This window comes from Telmatherina bonti (assembly GCF_933228915.1).
Source record: "Telmatherina bonti genome assembly, chromosome: 22".
Taxonomy (NCBI): domain Eukaryota; kingdom Metazoa; phylum Chordata; class Actinopteri; order Atheriniformes; family Telmatherinidae; genus Telmatherina; species Telmatherina bonti.
Window position 1 is genome coordinate 35312286 of NC_136631.1, and position 24286 is coordinate 35336571.

The 24286-nt window shown below is 38.8% G+C and overlaps 2 protein-coding genes across 4 annotated transcripts; one reads left to right on the forward strand and one right to left on the reverse strand.

Moving 5' to 3' along the window:
• Positions 1 to 1653: 1653 nt before the first annotated feature.
• LOC306772314 (enhancer of rudimentary homolog) lies at positions 1654 to 7005 on the reverse strand. Its single transcript, XM_079261737.1, has 4 exons — positions 6918 to 7005; positions 6220 to 6307; positions 5122 to 5242; positions 1654 to 1911 (listed from the first exon to the last, which is right to left on the reverse strand). Exons 1-4 carry the CDS (start codon positions 6918 to 6920, stop codon positions 1809 to 1811), a joined length of 315 nt encoding a protein of 104 aa, XP_079117863.1. The 5' UTR covers positions 6921 to 7005; the 3' UTR covers positions 1654 to 1808.
• A 2502-nt stretch (positions 7006 to 9507) lies between these two features.
• psen1 (presenilin 1) lies at positions 9508 to 23496 on the forward strand. 3 transcript variants are annotated; one of them, XM_079261990.1, is made up of 11 exons: positions 9508 to 9580; positions 10578 to 10663; positions 12273 to 12604; positions 14004 to 14145; positions 15643 to 15710; positions 15830 to 16050; positions 17000 to 17098; positions 19050 to 19142; positions 19542 to 19718; positions 21158 to 21276; positions 21453 to 23496. In XM_079261990.1, exons 2-11 carry the CDS (start codon positions 10628 to 10630, stop codon positions 21606 to 21608), a joined length of 1443 nt encoding a protein of 480 aa, XP_079118116.1. In that variant the 5' UTR covers positions 9508 to 9580; positions 10578 to 10627; the 3' UTR covers positions 21609 to 23496. The 3 variants fall into 3 exon arrangements, with proteins under 3 accessions (XP_079118116.1, XP_079118118.1, XP_079118117.1); XM_079261992.1 differs by having other exon boundaries at positions 19545 to 19718; XM_079261991.1 differs by having other exon boundaries at positions 9515 to 9584.
• The last annotated feature ends 790 nt before the right edge of the window (positions 23497 to 24286 follow it).

Here is a 24286-nt window from a genome sequence, read left to right on the forward strand (position 1 = left end):
TATAATTATAACCCCCCTCACCACCACCACCATCATCATCATCATCACAAAAAAATCTTTATTACAGGCAGTTTGCTTTTCTGACATAATGGGAAAATGTTCCAGGAGCATTTAAAAAAAACTGTCATCCTAACAATAAAATCTAATCAACTGACTTCAGTGAATACATAGAAAAGAAAAACTTGTCTATAATAAGCTATTTTATTACAAAAACCCTGAATAACTGATGAGAATTAACTGAGATGATCTGACTTTGTACTGAAGTGAACTAAATAAATGTGAGTATGTGGTCAACACTAAAGGTTCCAAGAAACTTCATGTGATTAAATGCATGTAAATGAGAAGGATGTGTTAAAGTTCACTGCACTGGAACTGTCGTTGCTTTGCAGCAGGTGTGGGTGCGGGAAATCAGACCACCTCCTTCTCTGTTTAGGTGTATCAGCTCCTTGTATTACCGCTTTAAACACACCACCACAAATACTGATTTATGGAATCAGATGATGTGACTGGAAGTGAAGCTATGATGAGATATCCAGCAGTCACACAGCACTGCAGACATAAACTGAAAAGCATTCATCTTAATCATCAATATGTAAAAACAGGTCAGCTGTATTTTTATGATCTGGTGAAATGAGGATTGCTGCTGATATCAGGTCAATATGCTGACAAGCAGGTAGATTGTTAAGGGTGACATAAAATGCATTTTATTCTTCAGAAATAACTGTTTGAACCATTAAAATGGAACAAATAAGAAAAAAGAAAATTAAATTAAGATACCTTTAAAGAAATTGACTGTAAAATGAGCATGTAGTTCATTTCAGATACATTTCTACCTACGGAAATTCTTCTAAATCCTAAAAAAAAAAAAGTACTTTTAAAAACATCTGGATAATTTAAACTATTGTTAAGCTATTGAACGACGAAGTTGGACTCAATCAACACGAACATCATTTATGACTAATTTCACGAGTGTTAATAACTTAATTACAAAGTTATATAATCTAGATATATTCTATCAAAGCCAATGTGTGTGTGTGTGTATATATATATATATATATATATATATACACATATATATAACAAGTCTATATTCAGTTAAACAGGAAGATGTGACAGAAAAGAGGCAAAAAAATTATGAATAAAAATAAATCAGGAGGAAATGAATAATTAAGAACAAAGTAAAAAAGTGATTTTTCATTATTAAAATTTAAACACGCAGAACCGATCTGAACAAAAACAGTGAAAGAAAAGAAAATGGAAAACATGGGAATAAAAATAAGAGTGTTGTGTCTTAAGACTGAGGCAAGACCACCTTGCTCTGTACTATAAAAGATGTTTTAGTCTATTAAAATTTAAATGTTACACCACATGAAACAATAAGAAAACCTTAAAAAAAAAAAAAAAATCAGCTTGTTTTGGATAAAAGTTTCCTTCACACTGAAACAGCAAACAGGAAAAGTACAGATGCAAATATGAGACAAATTTAAGAGGGGAAAAAAAAATCAAACTAAAGAAAACTGATGATCATTAATAATAAACTCTCAGCCTTTTATTTAAAAAGATGTGGGTTTTTTTTTTTTGTTTTTTTTTAAAAAGAGCAGCAAACGTGATGCAAAGAGAAAAAAATAAAGAAAAAAACGGACTAGATACAAAAATGGTATTCAATGAAAATCTTTATTTATAAACCAAGCATTAACATACAAAATCCAAATCCCAATGCAAAAACAACAACAGAAACTTTCTGAAACAGTTGCACACAACTTTCAAACGGCTCCTCCTCCTCATCTTCATCTTCCTCTCCCGTGGCTTCACTTGGCCGCCTGCTGGGCCTGACGGCGAAGCAGCACATAGATCTTCTCTTTGATCCAGTCCTTGTTGTACGGCTGGTACGTCTGTGTGTCGGCACGGTATCTGAACCAAGCAGAAATTCTGTCATTTGCCTGAAAGTTTTGTTTTGGTCCTGCAGCACTGGAGACACTCAGTTCCTGCTGCTTACTGTAAAACATGCAGGACGTAAAGTAGGATTTTCTCTCCTTGCAGAACTCGGGAGAAGAAAAGCCTCCTTTTGAGGTCAGGAGCTGTTTAGTTACGGAAGAAAAGAAATGCTGTGGCAGCCAATGAAACTGGGTTTTGCTCAAGCCCACCTGAATGTAGCAGCCGCTGAACCTCCCACTGGAAACCAGCAAAAACCTCCAACCCAACAGAGCTTCAGTCCCACCTGCTCTCAGGTTACTTCTATCGAAACGTTTTCTCTCCATACTGGCTCAATAACTCACTTTCTTATTCTACACAGTTATTCTAAAGTTCAGTTCACAAGTTAAAACATAAACTCATCTCACATGTATCCATAACTAATCCATACACAGGTCTGGATTTATCCATGGATCTTTTCTGTCCTCGAACCAAAGCTGAGCTCTTCAGCTTTTAGTGGTTTTACTGACTCCCAACTGACTCCTAACTAAAAGCAAGCCTCACATTACTCCACAGGGAGGACAAACTGTCTCTGAAAAACACCAGAGGAATTGAAAAGTACAGTCTGATGTATGTAAGGTGCATTCGTGTCCACACTGTTAAAAGACTCATCGATCTGATTGGGTTCACTAACACGGTGCTCAAAGTCCAACACTGTTTTTATAAATGGACAAGTTTAACTATGTTAAACTACATGGAAGTAATGTTTACAGCACTGTTTCTGGACTTTTCATCTACAATGCAAGCAACCAGTTGGAGCAGATGGTGGTAATGGTAACAAACCAAAAGGAAGCATGACAGTGTGTCACTCCACTGGGTATTCAAGTTAAGCACACTTTGTGCAATAAAACCTTCTTACCACAGTTTGAATCACTTAAAAAGTTAATCAGATGTTTTTAGCAACACCTCCTTGTCAGCTCATCATATAAAGAACTAAATCATATTAAATCATTATTATTAATATCAATTTCAGGCCCGAACAAGAACTGTAAGTCGATTTTTGTCATGTTTTATGTATTTTCTGTCCAAAATGATAGTTTATGAAATGGTTTTAGCTTTTCAGGTGAAAACAATCAATATGTTTACATGACGTTAAAAAGAAAACAAAACACTGTTAGTCCCACTGAAACTAAAATTTAAAAATACAAAAAAAACATGCTAGTCTAACTGAAGTGGTACTAAAGTGAACTAGGTTGCATTTTATCTACATACATATACACACACTTTCCCATTAGAGTTGACGGGAAAGTGTCCAAACCTACAGCAGTAAAGAGTAGGTGTTAATTTCAACACAAAACTGGACAATTTATTGCTTGACGTAAGAATTTACAACAAACTAAAAGTGTGGAGTCAGATATATTTGGGTGAGTAAACTGATTCTTCTCCTGAGGATTTATTACTGGTACGAGGAGAGCAGTATCTGATCTAACTAACGGCTGTCAGGTTAGACTAACAGGGAATGGGAGCTGCTAAGCAATATGGGGCGTCATGTTAGCATCTACGGCAATGTAAACGATTGTTTATTCCAGGGATCCCCAACCCTGGTCCTGCAGGTTTTCCAGGTGTTCCTGCTGGAACACACCCGACTCAGACTCAGACAAGCTCTGCACATGTCTGCTAAATACATATCGAATTGAATCAGGTGTGGTGGAGCAGGGACACTCAGAAAACCTGCAGGATACAGGTCTTCGAGGACCTGGATTGGGAATCCCAGCTTTATTCCAGTCATTCATATTGAGTTGGGACACGGAGTGCTACAGAAAACATTAGGGGTGGGGAATCGAATCGAAAAATTCGAAAATCAGGATTTTTTTGCTTCACAATTTTAAAATCAATACTTTTGTTAAAATATTATTCTAAATAAATAAAAATAATCCATGATCTTTTTTTTTGTCATTTTTATTGATATTTTTACTTGTCTTCTTGGGCATTATAGCAGCAGAATGATGGTCTGGCGACTGTGTTGAAGTTACTTGGGAAATTAGCACCTTTTGTTGCTGAAGTGTAAGGATCAGGAATCAAAAATCACGTTGAATCGAGAATCAATTCTGAATCGAATCATCACCCTAAAAATCTGAATAGAATAGAATCGTGAGTTGTTGTTAGACTCACATCCCTAGAAAACTCGCTGTGAAGCCAGAGAAGGGAATTACAGGGACTCACTAAGCAGAAGCCAGCGACATGTGAAACTACCACAGGTTGCCATAGCGACATCTTTGCCTGCCTTGTCTGTGATGTGAGTGCCGACACAGCAGATAAGTTTATGAACTATAAATCCTTGGAAGTTCATGTCCAGTTTACAAAGGGATGGTGTAGGACCTGCATATCTTTAAATCGGACTATAATAATACAGTGATTTGCTCACAATAACATGAAAGCTGGGAGGAACTCACATCACCTGTAGCAGATCTTGTTTCTAAGGCTGATGTTTTCAACTCAACTAAAAGGGTGGAAAATGTTTCCATCACTTACAGCGACAGTGTCAGCAATGCAGAGATGCAGGGTAGCTGATCGCTTTTATTCATTTTAAAACAGCGACATGTGAGAGACTAACAAATCAGCCAAATGTTTAAAGTATCCTGTTTATAAAAAGACTCCTTTCCTGGTTCTGATCTTAAACTTTAAATGAGTTACATAAAGTATTATTCATATATCACACAGCACTACAAATTTTGAAAGTCTGACATTTGGTGCAGGAAAGTGATGAAAAGTTACTCCAGGTCTATTTTTCCCTTTTCTATTACGCGAGACGGTGGAGCATACACGAACAAAAAAACATTTTTCAGTCTGATTTGTCACCAAAACAAATACTTTAACCGATCACAGCAGGATCACGGATGTGTTAAATGCTACTGGAAGTTACCGTAGATGCCGTCATTTCAGAGATGACCCATGATGTACAGCAGATGACATGCTATTCCACATTGATCCCCCCCCCCCCCCCCCCCCCCCCCCCCCATTGATCAGATGTCCTAAATATAACGTTACGTGTCAATCTGTGTATGTGAAAAAGTATCACCTGTGTGCAGTCTGACCATGGCGGTATAAAAACTGTTTAAAGTGAGTCTTACAACTTTAACACGTCTGTAAACTCCTGTAAGCTTTGACAACATCGTATAATCAGTCTCACATTTTACTTTTCAAACTTACACCAAACAGCTGAGGTCCGCCAGGTCATCGATGAAGTCAAAAAGCTGGCTGATGTCGTACGTAATGGATGGACTGTTGGGGTTCATTCTCTTTAAATGCTCCTCATACATCTTACACACTCCTGTGCAGAAGAGAATACACAGCATATGAGACTCTTGGCTGTTACATGATCTATTCAATTCACTTTTTTACAACATAAATTAGCATGTTCTGATCCCTGACCCTGTCTGAGATATGCCCTGAATCGGTGTCATTCATTCACAGATGCTGCTTCAACTTATTCATTTCAGTTTTTACATCTTTTACAGATGTATAAATCCCTCCTGAATGATGAAGACGTTATGAATGTATCTGTAGCCCCATTCTCAACATGTTAGCACTGGACTGTGTCTACAAGCCTCGGCAGCATCACCCGTAGGTTTCTGACAAGCTGAACTGAAGATCATCGGATCAGAAAATGCTCACAGCCAAATATTTTGAAGTACATCACAATTCCTGAAATGCAAGTAGAGAAGAGGCTAGAGCACTGAGTGACAATCAGCATGGTCTTTGAAATGAAATGAAAAATACTTTATTAATCCCTAGAGGAAAATTCTATTTGCTCAAGTCTTTTCAACATCTCTGAAATCTAAAGTGATCAACAGACATGCAACAGACATACGTCACTTCGACTGGGAGTAAGGAACCTGGAGAGGGGTTGAGGGGAGATATGGAGTATGTGAAAACTGGGAAAGGCAATGTTTTCCACGTCACTGTTTACACAACGGTATAGAGGTCTCCAAGTCGGTCCTACGAAGTCCACAATCCAGCAGTTTCCCATGTATTTCTGCTTCAACACATCTGACTCAAATTAAAGGGATCTAACAGACGATCAGGTTCTGCACAAACAATAATTTGAATCAGCTGTGTTGGAGAAAGGATACATGGAAAATCTGCTGGATTGTGGACCTCGTAGGACAGAGTTGGAGACCTTAGGTACAAACTGTCCCTGCAAATGCCACAAAATCAGCCATTTGCATGAATTACAAAGTCAATCATCCAAACAGGGTGAAGATAGCAGCAACACTTGAGTGATCTAGCAATAAGATGCAAGCTTACCCTCCATACACTCGTTGACTGATTCATAGTCTGCATATGTCCTTCCTTCTGGCCTCTTTGTCGGCTGCACCAACAGGATTGTGTGAGACTGAGAGATCAGATGTGTAAAGTTAGGATCTTATTAAATGAATCACTTCCATGCATTACAGAAAGAGTACCTGGTTTAGGCTTCAGGTAAATATATTTATCCTAACTGAGCATTTATTTTAGGGGCAGCACATGATACTTGTTAGACATATCGGTATAAACTATGACATACTTAGGGTATTCAATTTTATTATTAGAATAGCTCGAAGTTTTTTTTTTAATCTAGAAAAATGTTTTATTTCAAATGTTCAAGAATCAGTTTGTTTGTTTGTTTTTTTAAATCAATGAACAAAATAAAACGACAGCTGCAAGGTGCTCGCTTTAGTTAGCGATCTGTTTAAGACAACACTTAAAACTACCATCAACAAGTGTTAAGCCATTAATAAATTACCAAACGCTAAAACAACCTCCAATATAACCAGTTTTACAGCAATGATGCGTTTTATCAGTGAAATTTGTTGCAAAAACTGCGAAATTCGTGCCCACATTTATGCTAATCGCCGTTAGCAAAGACACGCGATCTTTTCCAAACTACATTCTGACAAAATACTACAAAACAAAAATGTATTAAAAATCTATTTTATAAAGTAACTCTGTCTAAATGTACAAACCATGGTTTTGGTGGGGTTTTTTTTAGTCACTTTCTGTCGAATTCCAGGGATTGAGGCTACCGAGCGAGATGACCTTTGACACCGGAAGAACAACTTACCAGACAAGCCCCTTGAACTGCTCTGAACATTTAAAAGAGAAGCACCAACAAAAATAAAGATACTTTACTTTATTCTTTATTCCAGACACATCGGTCCATATCAGCAATTAATTAAGAAAAAAAAAAACACATGAATAGACACAGATAAATAACAGAAAATGAAGTTTTTTTAAATAATAAAAAAACACCTATTGTAACTATCTTAAATGGTCAATTTTACCTAAGGTAAACGAAGTTCAATTCAAATTGATAAATAATATTTATCCTGCTGCTGAAACTATAAGAAAAAGGTTCCATTTTGAAGTCAATCCATGTGTTTTTTGTATGACAAAAATGAAACAATTGAACACTTTTTCTTGCTCATTCACAACAATGTTTTTGGAAAGATGTTTACAGGTGGTTAAATACTGAGATCAGCAATTTTTGGTTTAACACACAGCATGTGATGATTTATTTGGAAGGTCTGCCAAAAAGAATATCTAAAATGGTAAATATTATTTTTGTTATTGGAAAGTATTTTATACAAAAAAATAAGTGAAATAACAGTAAACTCAACATAAAGAGTTTTAAAATTAAAATGAAAAACTACAGAACATCCCTGAAAGTATTAGTAGAGGAAAATCAGTCAATACTTGAGTTATACAAAACAATGACGGAATCTCTTGTCTTTTAAGTTCAGATTCTATGTCTTTGAACACGCTTAAACATTTCATTTAAAATAACCTCTGAACAAAATTCTATTTTTATTATTCTGTTGTTTTAAGAATTTAAAAATGATAAAATTAGGTCTTAAATACAAACAATGGCTTTTCTTGTTTTCCTCATTTGAGCTATTTTGTAAATTGTTACGTCATTCATTGAACACATATTGTGAGTTGAAATAAAGCATTTAAAAAATTAAAAGAGAAGAACATTTTTTATTTTGAAGATAAAAAAGTGGAAAAGGACTTGACAATTTTTGTACAACTTGTTATAATCATGGGAAAGTTTCATATTCATAAAAGGAAATGGGCTGATGGCAAACCGAGCTTTGCTATGTATTTACAAGAACTTTTTCAATACAGCACCATAATTAAAGAAAATGAAAATCCTAAGGCCTTAAAAAATACAGGCATATTGGACAAATTCTAATTTCACTGATATAGTCTCACTCATACTTTGTATGATATGTATGTGTATAGACGTATACACAGGTGAAGATTTTTTTTTTTTTTTAATGTATTGCCCATGGCCTACATATTCTTTTTGTGCCTATTTTCATTTCATTCTTGACCCCTGACTTATTAGTTTATGTTCTGAACTTTTTGTTCAACTGTGTAATAAAAAAAAAAAACAAAACAACCCTGTTCGGAACTAATATGGAATGTAATATATTTTAACATTGTTAATATGGTGTTACAGGGGATTACTGATTTAAATAATTTAAATAACATCATAGTAATTATACACACAATGATGACTAATTCCACATTTTCGGTAAATTATCAATAAATGAAATAAACACTTTCAATTAATCTTTTTTTTTTTAAACTTTTTTTTTTAATTGAACAAACTGAGTACAAAGCCCTGTAGAGGTACAATGTAACAATGAGCCTAAGTAAAAATAAGTAGGGTAACATTATGCACATAGGGCTAAATAAACACAAAGAAGCGAAAAACAGCAGTGTAAGGCAAAAAATAAACAATGGAGCAGATAATTAAAACATAAGGAAATTGGATATAGTTGAAGCTGCACTTCGAGCACACTTAGATTAAAGCAGTCTGGAGTTTCTCCATTTACAGCAGTATATGTGATATTTGGCAAGCAGGAAAACAATATTCACTACATTCAGAGGCACTATATGGGGGGGGGGGGACACGTTAGGAAGCTTCTAAGGGCTTGATAGGGGCCCAAAAAGATGTACAAACTATATAAGAAAATCATTAAACCTTTCATTGAATATAATAAATACTTTTTTCAAAGGCTGTAATAACATATTGCAGTAATATAAACTGATAAACCATTTATATTAAAATAACCTAACTAGATGTATGCACTGTGATTTTAACCCTTTATAGGGCACTCAATAAAATACCTTCAAATTAGAAACTTTAACCTAAAATTATCCTTCTGGTATGAACCAAGACCTCCATTCTGTTGTAATATCAACAAAAAAAAGTTTCACACTGAATATGTAAGGAAACAAAGTGATCAAAAATAGTCACTTGCCCCATAAAGGGTTAAAAACAGCCCTAGATCTTTATTGTTCCCATGAAAAGCTTTTTTTATCAGCTTGAAGCGATTGAAGCAAAAACAAAAATCTAACATTTGCGATCAATTGGTGGGATCTATGCCACTGTCTTTCATAGGGCCCAGAAATTCTTGGTGGCGCCCCTGACCGCATCAGACACAGCTTTCAATGAATCCGACCGGGTTTGCTCTTGAACACACCACCAATGTGCGCGAACAGGAAGTAATAAGCAGCTGCGCCCGGAAGTTCTACGAGAAGACAGGAACAACAAAGGAGTAACCGGGGTTTAAATCTGCTCTGCAACACAAATACAAGAAAACATATACTATTTCAAGTAGGTAAGCGTAGTTCTCCTATAGCAACTCTTTAAGAAGTACATTTAATTTGGCCTTAATAGGTTATCCAGTGTTAGCCGCCCAGCGCTACGTGCTCCACCGCATTGGCTTTACTGGCTAACATTGACTAGCCATTGTAGCTATTCTGCAACTTTAAAATGATTTTATATTTATCACCTACAGTTACATCATAAGTGTTATAACTCCTTTATTTTTTATAGAATCTTCCCGTTTTATCGGTATACAACTGAGCTACTAACCTGTAGCTGTTTTAGCACATATTAAGGTCTTCTGTTTTCCGGGTGTGTCATTAGTACCGTGAACGTTACATTCCCATTAATTATTATCTCCGCCGTTTTATGTCTTTATGCTTGTTTGCCTGTTTGTTAACTTCACGCAAAAACACGTGGATTTAGTTGATTTTCTTTCTGAAAACAGGTGTTGGTCTCAGATAACAATAAATTTGGGAAGGATCCGGATCACCACCTGGATCCAGGAGTTTTAATCTATGTATGAGAGCAAATTAATATTTAAACTAAACATGCAACAAACACCACAGTACAGTCAAGACACTGTAGATGCATTATGAATGTATCTAGGAATCTACTAATGTATACATATAAAATGAATGTAGGACTAGAACATGGCGTGGGAATCGCAATATGGGTGGAAATGCATTGCTTGGTGGAGGTCTGAGCTCTCTGAGTGCTTTATAAATCACAATTTTTGTATGTTACTGATTATTCATGCAGTGAAGCTTAAGAAGATCATGTTCAGGATGTTGAATCCTGATAGCTGTTATTGCATGGAAGCTCACACCCAGTAATAAATCCGTATAATCAGTCAATTTCAGATCAAATATTTATCTCGGCTGGATTTATAATCTACAGACTACATCACACTCTTTAAATTCCCAGGTTCATTTGGATTCATTGCTGTTTAAGCCATGCTCTTACAGCCTAAAGGCATACTTTTCCTTTCTTGTTATTTTTTTAGGGTAAAAGAGTTTGGTTTGCATGTAAGGACAAGTACCAACAGAGCCAATCATGGCGAACAATGTCGAGGATGTTGAAAGCAATATGGTGAGTGTGAAAGCATGTTTTACAGGTGCTCTGAAGCCCTTTAGTCAGTCTGTGTTTATGCATTGTGTAATGATTACCCAACAGTTTTCACTGCATGCAAACAAGAGTTTCCATGATGAGGCAGTGATGAAAGAGTGTACTGTTTTTTGTTGTTGGTTTGTAGTGTAATGAACTTAGGAAAGTTTTTGGTGGGTTTTATAACCTATGCTACAATAAATTAATCTGACCTAATGATTATGGTTTAATAAGGAATATAACAAATGTACTGACTGCAGCAATCATTAAACTTTAAAGATCACTAGGATAAAAACATTACAGTAAATGCTGTGTCACTGCTTTGCTGGTACTCTAAATAAAAGTTCTTCCATTGCAAGTAGTATAAAGAGTCAAAGTTCCTTTTTACTTCCTTCTTGTAATAACCCTAAACCATGTAAGACTGCTGAAATTAGAATTTAAGGATTTATCTTCTGTATTAAATGAAGGACCTGTTCTCAGATGAAGTTCCAGCTAAAACATCCTTTGATGCAAATTTTACATTGTTATTGAAACTCTGGTTAATCTAACAGTAATGCAGTAGAGTTGTCTTTATCTCATGTGCCCTTTGGACCAACAGTGGCCTTATTCCCATGGTGGAAACAGAATAGATGACACTACAAAAGTGAGATCATTTTGCACAGCAGCTCATTTCCAACAGCGCTCACTGTTTATTTATGTTTCTTTCCATGATTTCTCTGCAGTTGATTAAATTGCTTCACGTCTTTGCCACTGCAAATCTCAACTTGTCTTGTAGTTTGACAGCTTGGTTAACACAGAGTCCTTATCTTTTTAGGTATTACTTTTTCCTGATGGGACAGATCCTCAGAGGGAATTGAAGCAACTATCGGTATCTATAGCGATCTATAGCAACCAGTAACTGTAGTTATAATGCCATTTCTGTTTATTTGTTTTGGGTCTTTGTTTTTAGTTTGTTTGCTTTTATTTTGGGTGAGACCTACAGGGTTTTAGTGGACACCCAGGTTTTGTTTAAGGCTTTTGTCCCATAAAGGAGACTGGATGGTTGTGATGTGTTTTTAGGAACAACAGAGTAGTCTAGTTCAGGTATGCTTTGATCCAGGTTTTATGTAGACATATAGGTGAGGATGAGAGGGGTTTGGATTATTTATATGGCAGATTCAGACCACTTAAAATCTCTAGGCTGTCTTGGACAGAAACATTAGGAATGGCCAAAGGGATATTTGTTTAATGCTTTTAATGGATTGAAAAATGTAGGAAAGGAGAAGGGACAAGACTGAACCAAGGGATCAAGACACACGCAGACATGATGATTGATGATATGATTGGCTACACTAATAGCCAATTATTATGCCATAAATGGTGTGTTGTTGTTTTTTTCTGTAGCTCATTCTGTATAAAGTCATGTTTATAATAACTGAAATCTTTTTTCTACGTTTACTTTGTGCCTTGATTCGTTTTGTATTCATATTTTTATTTTATAAACCCTGAAAATATTTTTTTTTCCCCCTCAAGATATGTTTTATTTGTATATACAAACTGCTAAATACCAAGTGTTTCCATTAAATAACAGGATTGTTTTAATCACTAACAACAGGACCAACAGCAGACTCATACAGCCCCAGAACCCACCCAGCAACAACAAGAGGCTGCAGAGAACAGAGTGCGGTCCAGAGGAGGGTCTGGGGCTGGAGGAGGCGATGCTGGAGGTGGAGGAGGAAGTAGCGGCCCAGAACAGAACGGACAGCCCCCAACTGCTCGTCCCCCACTCGTGGTGGAAACTGAGGAGGATGAGGATGAGGAGATGACTTTAAAATATGGGGCCAAACATGTCATCATGCTCTTTGTTCCTGTGACACTCTGCATGGTGGTCGTCGTGGCAACCATAAAGTCTGTCAGCTTCTACACCCAGAATGATGGGCAGAGATTGTAAGTTATGATCGATAATTAGCTTTTATTTAATTAATTTATTTATTTATGTTTATGTTGGAAGCATCCAAAATGCATGAAATGAGCTGGAAGTTAATATGAGACATGTTTGAATTTTCTAAATATGAAGGGAAGGAGCTTCATTGCTTCCTTTAGTATCTCCTACAGAGGAAGTGGAGCAGAATCATATCTGAAAGAGAAAGAAAGAAATATCCTGCACTCTAAAAAAAAATACATTTAAATAAACAGGAATTTACATTTTACTGTTAAAAGGTTTGCATGAATTGGTAACAAGTGAATTTAGTTAATCCAAGTTCAGATATTAGGTTCTTATCCAGCATCATTCCTTCTTACCGGTAGTGCAAACAGTAATTCCTGCTGAATATGAATTTCCCATGAGGCTTTCCAGTCTTTGCACAGAATGAAAAGAAAGAAAGAATAATCCAAATAAATATAAACACCTAATTCCTATCATCTAAAAATCACACCCAAAAAACAATCATGATGCACACTGTTGCATTAAAACAAGTATAAACACAATCCTAATACAATACTAAGATCATTCACATCCTGCAAAGTATGATCAAAACCGGCAACAGAAAATTCCTTCAAAATTTTAATGTCCTGTTTTGTTTTTTTTAACAGACTTTTCTAAGAGTCTAGTTGACATGTGATTTTTTTCATCCACGTAGTTGTCAGGAGGATAAGGAGCAGAAATGAGCAGCTTATGACAGTATCTTTCATTCATGTCTTTGTTTCGCCTGTTTTGAATGACCGATCTTCAAATAGAACAATATTTGATGTTATTATGTTTATTTCATACATACTACTAAAGCAACATGATGGAAACATTTAGGGAAAATGACTTGATGCACATTTTTGTAGAAGTATATTATCAGAGCTGCAGATTCACTCAGTACAAGTATGGCCTGATTTTTGTTGCAGTGATGTCATCAGATTCATCCGGCCATCTGTCCTTTGGCTCGTTTTGTTTTCCAGTAAGGTCAAGGAAGAAAGCCCGGAAAACATCTTTATTACATTTTTAAAATTTATTTGGACTATTTGACTGGCTGTGGTGTCGGTATGGTGTTGCAACACAGCAGCATTGTCACTAGATGGAGTTATTTCTCTGTATAAACTCGTCATCCCTGCGTCGTTTCGGTGTGAAGCCAGTCCTGTCGTCTCATTGTTACTCAGAAACATAAACACACCAGTCCATGGTTTTTTTTTTCTCTTATCCATCGGAACTAAATACTGCCAATGTAGCAGCAGGCTTAATATAAACCAGATGTTTATGGAATATTTGACAATGAAGGATGAGTTCTCTTTCTTTATTGCATTTATTAAAGTTTGTTATCTTTAATGCTGGACTCTGATGTGTAACATGTTCTTCATCCAGGATCTACACTCCGTTCCCAGAAGACACAGACACAGTAGCACAGAGAGCCGTCAACTCCATCCTGAATGCCACCATCATGATCACTGTGATCATCGTCATGACTTTGGTGCTGGTGCTCTTATACAAGTATCGCTGCTACAAGGTACATTAAGCGTGACTTTTCAGACCTGCCTGTTCCATCCCTTCAAGCTTTTATGTTTGCTTTTCCAAGAAGGAAGTATTTAGAGCATCCCAGTCCATTGTACCGACTGGATCTATAGATAGACTGGGAGAGCAATGAAAAGGTGATAATGACACATGATTACGTTGGCAGAATACAGTTTGTGTTCGCATAATGAGCCATCCAGTTATAATTACAACCCTTTATGTATAAAGTTTAGATTCAGGGAAACATGTAAACAAAAGATTGCAGGCAAGCAAATCAAAAGTGTTGCAGTCTGCATCGACGCAACGTGCAATTACAATTTCAAGGGGAGCAGCATGCCGAGCAACAGCAGAGTGTGTTTATAAAAGCTTAATGACTGCTTCTTTTTTTAAAATTAAGCTTATGTAAATACAGAGTGTGTAAAAAGAAGTGCTTTATAGGATAATCTTCTCTGGGCTTTAACTCATGATTATTGAGCAAAAAGGAAGCGCGTCGCTGCTGCTGTGTAATGGTTAAACAGAAAAGATGCTGTAGATGAACATAAGCACACAGTTGTGTGACACGTTTTAGCATCTTTGAAACTGAGTGAGTTGCTCAGCAGGACAGAAGTTTGTTAAAAGTATAGGGAGGAGGTGAAATAGACTGAAACTCGCATATCCCAGTATTTCATACAACATAGGGGTGTCAAACTCCAGTCCTCAAGAGCCGGTATCCGGCAGGTTTTTGTTGTTTCCTTCCATCAACACAGCTGATTCATATCAAATGGATCCAGCAGCTTCTTGTCAACATATTTATGAATTTCAGTCAGGTGCGTTGGAGCATGGAGACAACAAAAACCTGCAGGATACTGGCCATCAAGGCCTGGAATATCATGATTTAAAAAGCACATTTAACTAAAGACAGCATCTTTTGTCTTCTGCTTAGTGATACTCAGATGTGCAAATACCAAACATGTGATCAGTTCCCTGTTTAAAATATTCACAACGTCATGGTATATTTAGATCTGCAAAAGTGGATTAACATTAAATAAAATCGACTGTGCTAAATAATATCAGGCAAACTTCTGCTTCTACAAGACTGTTAATGTTGGAGCTCGGTACTGCTCCCATCCTCCTGCCTTCCCCTGTGTTCACTGCGCTCTCTAGAAAGGATTTGTAAGATCGAGACATATGTAGAGTGTAACAAGGCTCGCTACCATAACAGTGTCTAAGCTGGAAATAAAACACCTGATGTGATTCATGGAGCTAGATCACCACACTAGATAGGTGAAGCTGATTAGCACGCTGCGGTCCCGTCAACGACCTTTCTCATGAAGAAAAGAGTTCTTAAGTCCTACTTTGAAACTTTTTTGTATAGTTTGTGACATTCATGATTTAGTTCTCATGTAAAACAAATCCTACAAACACTCAGCAGAACTCCTACAGACGTTCAAGAGCCGCCGTGTTTAAAGTTTTTGGTTTTGAAGCATCTACAACTCTGCTTCTCTGCTTTCAGGTGATACAAGGCTGGCTCTTCCTCTCCTCCCTTCTTTTGCTCTTCTTCTTTTCTTACATCTACCTCAAGTAAGCCACACACCCCAACATTTAAATGATTTTCTAAAATTTCCATTTCTTTTCATTGATGTGTCTTTTTTTCCACACCGTCGTGAATATTATTGACACGCTTCTGCTCTTTCTGTCAGAGAGGTTTTCAAGACCTACAACGTTGCCATGGATTACTTCACCTTGGCGATAATAATTTGGAACTTCGGAGTGGTGGGCATGATGTGTATTCACTGGAAAGGACCTCTGCGGCTTCAGCAGGCTTACCTCATCATGATCAGCGCCCTGATGGCCCTGGTTTTCATCAAGTATCTGCCGGAGTGGACCGCCTGGCTCATATTAGCCGTCATATCTGTCTACGGTAAGTCTTCTCATCTACTTTCTGACCTTTGTGTGTGTGTGTGTTTTTTTTTTTTAAAGCATGAAAGCTTAAGTCTTTTCTCCAACCTCTGTTTCGTGCACCATCTGGTTCCCTTCAGCAATTGGACTTGATGAAAGGACAACAACACGCAAATGTTTAGATACTTTTCTTCTTTTGTCCAAAAAACCCCGTCAGAAAAAACTTCCTTTAAGATTCATATAAAATCAGTTTGAACCGAAAAAGATCATTATTATAGTTTAATACTATTTTATTATACTTTAAAGAGGAACAGTCCAGATTTTAGCATCTGTAGTTTAAGTTATTATTCATTTTTCTTCTTCTTTCCACGGATTCAGTCCACAAGTGTTGACTTATCAAGCAAGTTCAGAGGAAGGATGTGTCGCAAGATTTAAAATAGTTTCACAAATACATAATAAAACCGTCTGAAAAGTTAATTACAGACAGAATTTGGGCACAGGAAAGATAAGAGCTGATCAAAATACTTGCAAACACATTGATTGTCCAATAAATTCACATATGAAACTGTATCTTTATCAATTAAAATAATAAATGTAAAGTTCGAAATGAACTCCAGCTGATTTCATCATGTGTTCAGAGCTTTTTGAGGGTTTCATCTCAGTTAAAAGGATGTTACACTAAGTTATTTTCACGTGGCAGTTCCCTTTTTCTTTTCTTGGAAAAGCCTAATTTACTAGCAAACTGACGTTGAGCAAGAATAGATCCTGAACTAAAGTTTATTCTGATGTGTTTATTTTATTACAAGAGGAAGCAAACCTTTAATCAGCCCCTTGAAAGAAGGAGCAGCATTTGGCTCTGCAGGAGCCAGAAGCGGCATGTTGGCCTGCTGGATGTTATCACACGTCACGTCTCAGAGCTTTTGTTTGGCGGCTTGCAGAACTTATCTGACTTCTGTCTTCTCTCCTTTCAGATCTGTTGGCGGTGCTCTGTCCTAAAGGACCTCTGAGGATCCTTGTTGAGACGGCCCAAGAGAGAAATGAGCCCATTTTTCCAGCTCTTATCTACTCCTGTAAGATGCTCGTTGACACCAAGCCTTCATTATTGCACCAATATTAACATAAGATATGCATGAATACTAGTTCTAAAGGAAAAACTCTGAAGTTAAAATAGCTTAAATATGTCAAATGCTGAATCCTCAGGCACCTCCTGAACCCTATCAGCATGTTATCTACAAATGAAGCATCTCTTTCTTTCAACTAGCAGTTTTTGTACTTAAACATTACATCACTCACACCTCCAAAATGTTCCTTCTTGAGCTGTATGTCTTCTTCAGTTCCGACTTTCCACGTGACCCTTCAGCTTTGCACTTTAACACTCGTTTTGCTCCCAGTTTGGATCTTTTAATACATTGCTATCCTAAAAGAAAAAAATCACCAAAAACCTTTTAAAGCCTTACAGATACTTTGATATTTAAGTATAAAAGCTGTAGTTCCTACTAAACATTGAGGGCACGTTCACATCAGCCTTTTTGATTCGAATCCGAGTCCGTTTGAGCTGAAAGTCCGCTTCGTTTGGGGAAATGTGAACGCGCCAAATGAATTCTGACTCTGATCAAAGAAGCGAACCCTACAAACACAGGTCATGATCTGCTTCAGCGGACCAAATACAGGAAGCGGACTACAAAAAAAGTCACTTCCTGCATTTCACATGGCATTGCATTGTGGGTAAATACATAGCGACGGCGTAAAGAGTCCTCTGCCTTGTCTGTTGTTACTGCGGTCGTTGTTGCAGTGTATTTCTGCAGGATACTTGCATAAGACAAGAAAAAAACAGCACTAGTTTCATCTCCATGTTTAGCTCACAAGTGGAGTTTTCTTCTTTATCCTCTCTCTTACTAAATACTAGCGCAGCGCCACCTTTGGTGAGAATGGGAATTATTCTAAATTATTTGTTTGATCAAAGTGTCATGTAAATGCGATCTCGGTCCGCATGGAGACACCCCCCTACAAGCCAAGTCCTAGTCGGACCGAGTCTAGCAGACTATCCTGATCTGAATGCACCCTTAGACACTCAATGGCCACTTTACTACATTACAGCAACTCAGTACATTTAATAATGTGGACATGGTGAAGATGACTTGCTGAAGTATAAACTGAGCATCAGGACGATTAAGAAAGGATTTAAGTGACTTTGAACTGGACAATAGAAGATGGAAAACCATTGACTGGTTTAATGAGTTTCAGTTCAGCTCCACATTCAGATCGTGAAGTCAGAATGGTAGAAACAACATGTAAGCATGGAGCCATCCTAACTTGGATCAATGGTTCAGGCTGCTGGTGATGTAATGGTGTGTTGGTGGTGTAATTGGCTATCATTTTTTTGGTACCAATTCAGAATCATTGAAACATGACAGCTTACCTCAGTGTGGTTACTGACCATGTCCATCCCTTCATGAGCACAGTGTAGCATCTTCTGACGGAAACTTCCAGCATCATCTCCACCACGACGAAGAGTTCACTGTCCTCCAACAGCCTCCACAGTCACCAGGTCTCCATCCAGCAGAGCAGCCTGTGGGGATTTTCCTGCTGCACAGTATTTATAACACCAACAATTAAGACAGTTCAGACCAACTGCTGGTCTGGTCCAGCAGTAGAAACTCTGTATTACAATCATACAAAATAAATAAATAAAACAAATAAAACTCCAGAAAATCAAGTGGATCATCATACCAGTCATGTTCCCCTTAGCACAGTAAATTTGCCCAGCAGACACCCAGACCATCATTCTGCTTGCTTAAATGCTGGACAAGACAAAAAAACAGAACAATTAAGACAGTTCTTAGTAAACCAGTTGGTCCAATCCAGTGCCGAGATGGTGGACCTAATAAAGTGGCCACTGAGTGTATAAAAGAAAAAAAAAAAACTAGAATAATTGAAGTAAGATGATTTTGAGGAAACAGGCACCATTGTATTTGTATGTTTGGACATATTGGGGTTCTCACCGATCCACTCCTCCTGTAGCTACTATGGTGTGGCTCGTCAACATGGCAGACACCGACAGGCCGACGACGAACTCGACAGAAGCAGGTTCGCCTCTGCAGGACCATTCAGAAGGTAAGACACCAGGTCGATTCCCCTCCACATTAAGACAAGCCTCATTGTCCATGTTTAAAACCCACTTTTATTCCTTGGCCTTTAACCCAACATAAGACAGTTTCCAGTCAGTTTGCTCTAGTTTATTGTTGGTTTTACTTACTATTTATTCAGTTTGTTTAATTGTTTTAATTCCATATTCCCTGTATGACCTGATGTTGTTTTATTGTTATTTATTTGCATTTGAACTGTTTTATTCTGTTTTTATTTTGGCCGATTGCGTACAGCACTTTGTTTCGACTCTGGTTGTTTTAAAGGGCTTTATAAATAAAGTTGAGTTAATGCTAAAAGATGGCGTGATGGGTTAGAGTTTGGGATGGCTAGTTAGCAAGGTGAAATCTGGCTGATGTTGTTCCTCAGTAGCGGTGGCGTCTCCGTCTCCCTCGAGTCCGTCGCAGGACGACGGCGGCTTCACCTCCTCCTGGGTCAGCCAGCAGCAGCATCGGCTGGGGCCGCTTCAGACCACGGAGGAGAGCAGACGGCAGATCCAGCAGATGCCATCTGCCCGTCCCCCTCCTGAGGACGATGATGAGGAGAGTAAGTGTCTGTTTATTTCCCACACATTTTCAGCTGCTGCAGGAGCGTTAAACTCCGGTCCTTCAGGGCCTCTATCCTGCAGGGTTTCCTTTGTTTCCCTGCTCCAACACATCTGATTCTAATCAGACGGATCCAACAGCTTGTCAGCTTCTTTGCAGTGACCCATTCATTTCAGTCAGGTGTGTTGGAGCGGTGAAACAACAAAAAACCTGCACAGAATGAAATCCTTTGGATGATATAAATGTCTGTTTAATTTACGCCACGATAACTTGCTTTACTGCTGTATTTTACTTCAAGATGCGCTTTACGGCATGTACGCTGCAACATATAAACAAACATGGAGGAAGACGGTGGCAGATGCGTTTCAGAGAAGAGTAATTCACTAAAAGATGACCAGTCAACCCAAAACAATGAGCTTGTTCCTAAATGAGGGGAAATTTCTGTCGCATGGATTCAATTCAGCTTTATTTGTACAACTTCACAACAATGTTGTCACTTTACATCCACATCATTTCAAGCCAGTTCATACAAAGCCTATAACTGAAACCAACTGATTGCATCGAATCATGACTTCGATCCAATCCTCCCGCATGGATGCGGTTTGGATAGAAAAAGTCTGACGTGGAACCGACAACAGACTAGCTCACAGTCCCAACAACAGACTACGACACAACTAACTAATTTTATCACCTGCACAAGAATCAGGACAAATATTAGAGTCAACAAGCAAAAACAGCAAAAGCAGTGTTAAGTGGTGGCAAAAGCTCGTAATAAACTCCAGACACATACGCTGCTCACGCCGTACGGCCATAGTTCCTGCAGACGGAAGGACATCACTGCTGCCGCTGCCAAACACATCTGACACATAACTGATGACTGACACAAAATTACACAACCAATTTTATATTGTTATGTATATTGTTGTGGGAATATAAAATAAGCTGTATCTGGATGTTAGATTTTGGTGATCTCGCCCAGCCCTGTTTGCTGTATTGTCATCCTGAGGAGATGAAATGTCAGCTTCATATTGGGGGTAATATGAGTCGGTTCACCCCAACATGAAGCTGAGGTCTGTCATTCAGACTCGTCTCCTCCCATTGTTTAATCATCATCTCGCACTTCTCTGCTCCCTGAGCACAAGAAACATTTTAGGAATGTTTTTAAGTGTTCCTCTTTCTGTGAAATTGGTGTGCATGTGCGTGTGCATGAACGCTACTGTTTATAGTCAGATTAGGAAGTAATTATTCATGGCAATTGCTAGGTTTCATGTCCACATCATTTAGGGAGCCTGCTCGTTTTGCTTCAATCTCCAGTAAATACGGGGTCGGAGATCTTGTTTAACAGTAATTACAGCCGAGGGAGGGTTTGTACAGAGGCTGGAGGGTGTGGGGCAGAGCTGAAACTTTGTCTGAACCAACCACACCCTCCTGTGTTCTCAGGGGGCGTGAAGCTGGGGCTGGGAGACTTCATCTTCTACAGCATGCTGGTGGGAAAGGCCTCGGCCGCAGCCAGCGGTGACTGGAACACCACGCTCGCCTGCTTCGTGGCCATCCTCATTGTGAGTGACCAGCTGCTTATTTTCATGTCAAGCTCAAGTCACCGCAGCCGTCTTCTCTGTCTCTCTCACCGCACTTGACTGTTTAACGACCTGTTTTCTAGTTTCAGCGATGAGTTTGGAACATAATCACTCATCGTTGCTATTTTGTTTTGTCCTGTTTGTCTCGCACCCCGCAGGGCTTGTGTCTCACCCTGCTCCTCCTCGCCATCTTCAAGAAAGCGCTGCCCGCTTTGCCCATCTCCATTTTTTTCGGCCTGGTGTTCTACTTCGCCACAGACAACTTGGTACGGCCCTTCATGGACCAGCTGGCGCTACACCAGTTCTACATTTAGCAGGACGCTTCCCCGACAACACCTCACACACCGAGCTCTCCGGCCTACGATGCGAGAGCACTTCCTTCACAGCCAGGGGGAACAAAGAATGATGCAGCATCCCCTCATCCTCCCCACTTTCACACACACACACACACACACACACACCCCACAGATAAAATCCCCAGCAGTTGATCTTAAATATTTTATTTCACTTTTAAAGCAAGAAGTGACATTTCTTCCCACCCGTCGTGGGACCTCCGCTTCAGTTTGTTTGTCAACCAGCAGTCTCAGGCACAATCCAGACTTTGTGGGAATATTTTATCCTTATTTATGCAGAGGAGCTTTCCAAGCGCCAGTCTCAGATTCCTGCTTCACGGCCACACATATTCACGTCTGGGAGCTGCCCAGTACAACCACAGACTTCTACAACTGGGGCTTTACTGCAGGTGCCTTCCTCAGGGACACCAAGCTTGTAAACTGTTCAGAGAAGGGAGACGGTGTCATGAAATTTCCCTTCAGAGACTTTAATCCAACATCGTTCCTGTCACAAGCGGTTTGCGAGGAAGCATCACAAACCGAACCAGACATTTCAAAGCCTTCATCATCAGTGATGACGCAGCTGTAGAGATGTGTAGTTTGATCGTGTACGAGATGTCAGTCACCAGAGCGTGCTTTCCTCACTGCGGTTCAGAATAGTTCAAATGGTCCTTTTTTTTTTTTTTTCTCGTACATTTCAGACTCTCCGCTCGCAGAGCTGAAGCTGGACTGATTTCCACACCCGCGCCAACGCCTGCCGCATGCGCTGGGTGGCTTTTCTATGTGGAAAATAAAAAGGATTTTATCTGTAGAATCGATTAAGTGTTCTCATGAAACTTCACCATGTTTTTCTGCCCTCTGTGTCACATTCGCACTCACAGCATGAAGGTGGAGGAAGAGACGCACAGCGACGCGCTCACTCGAAAAAGCCACGTTAGCCACTGAGCAGTTCTGCTGGAGCAGTTGGAGGTTCAGTGCCTTGCTTAAGGGCATTTCCATGTTGTTGTTGTTGTTGTTGTTGTTGTTGTTGTTATTGTGTGACAGAACTTCATTCATTCAGTGTCTATTTCTGCTTCTACCAGTTGGGTTTTCGGGAAGCGGAAGCCTTTCCCAGCTGTCATAGTGTGTGACAGAGATTTGCTTTTCATTTTTCATTTTTTCCTGACTTGATTATAATTATTAGTTGTTTTTATTTTTCCGCAACCTGTCCAGGGATTGTAACTTGTGATCTTCTGGTCACAAAACTCCAAACCTTTAGGCTAGTGCTGCCCTCATGATGCTCTCCTGGTGCTGTTTGGAACTATGCCACATCAAACTCAACTATTTTCAGCTACACACAGTTAATGTCTGTTTTTTCCTTTTGTGTTTAATTTTCTTTCAAAATGTGCTAATGGGAAGCTTTTTGGGTTGAAATATGTACTGGGTTCCTGTCAAATCCTAAAAAAAAACCTTGAACATTTTGAAAATGTTGCATGAATTGTTCCAGTTCTGCTAAATGAGGGATAAGATCTAGTTTACTTTGATGCTTTGTGAATATTCTTTTTGGTTGATCTAGTGTGAACCGAGCAGGTGATATTAGCATCATGCTAAAAACAAACAAAAAAAATCTTAAGAGTAAATGAAAAAGGAAAAAAAAAAGTGGGATATTGTGTGAAAAAGTTGAATGAAATCATGTGGACCAGCTGCACTGATCGCGCTTTTTATTGCACTCAAGTTTCATGCTTGCAAAGAGATGAACCCCAGAAAGAGCAGTGTAGTAAAATGTGTTCTGAGACTGCTTCTGTTCCTTTCTTCTGTTTGTTCTTAGGGAAGGCGTTGTCTGACTGGCTTTTTTTTTTTCTCTCTCATCTCCTTCAAATACACATGTTATTCCAGGTTATTTTGATTCATTTTTTCTTTTCTTTTTTAATAAAATGAAACAGAAAATAGGATTTTCTTGGCTTTTCTTCAGCAGCGGGATTTAATAGTTAACTTATTACAAATGCTATGCCGACATGCTGCACATAATCGGAAGAAACGAGAGTATTTTCAGTACGTATCCTGTAACGAAAATTACAAGAAATGCATGTTCGTTATGGCACATAATCAAGAAAACTGATTAATTGAGAAAACTTGCTACCTGCAAAGTTATCTTTCTTTCTATGATCTGAGCTAATAGGAGCATATAGCTTCAGAAAAGTAGGTGGCCCAAAATCGAGCCATGGGGCACTTCGGATGTCATCTTTCAGCAGAACAGTGGTCACAAAGTAGTCGTCTTTCAAAGCAATTCAGAGCCAGACTGGAGATTTCAAACCAGTTTTGTGGTTGTTCTAGTACAGTGTTTCTCAAATCCAGTCCCCACGCCCCCCTGCCCTGCATGTTTTAGACATGATCCTCCTCCAAAGCACTTCATCTTCATCTTCAGCCTCTTATCCGGTGTCGGGTCGCGGGGGCAGCAGCCTAAGCAGGGAAGCCCAGACTTCCCTCTCCCCAGCCACATTTGCCAACTCTGCGGGGGGGATCCCGAGGCGTTCCCAGGCCAGCCGAGAGATGTAATCCCTCCAGCGTGTCCTGGGTCTTCCCCGGGGTCTCCTCCCAGAGGGACGTGCCTGGAACACCTCACCAGGGAGGTCCAGGAGGCATCCTGACCAGATGCCCGAGCCACCTCAACTGGTTCCTCT

Excerpts from the sequence above, each read along its gene's own strand:
- LOC306772314 (XM_079261737.1), bottom strand. Across the intron at positions 5,243-6,219 it reads AGTCAACGAGTGTATGGAGG|GAGTGTGTAAGATGTATGAG; the intron begins GTAAGCTTGCAT and ends TCTTCTGCACAG. Across the intron at positions 1,912-5,121 it reads GCGGACCTCAGCTGTTTGGT|ATACCGTGCCGACACACAGA; the intron begins GTAAGTTTGAAA and ends TGCTTGGTTCAG.
- psen1 (XM_079261990.1), top strand. The coding sequence starts at position 10,628 with ATGGCGAACAATGTCGAGGATGTTGAAAGCAATATG. Across the intron at positions 12,605-14,003 it reads CAGAATGATGGGCAGAGATT|GATCTACACTCCGTTCCCAG; the intron begins GTAAGTTATGAT and ends TTCTTCATCCAG. Across the intron at positions 16,051-16,999 it reads AGCCGTCATATCTGTCTACG|ATCTGTTGGCGGTGCTCTGT; the intron begins GTAAGTCTTCTC and ends CTCTCCTTTCAG.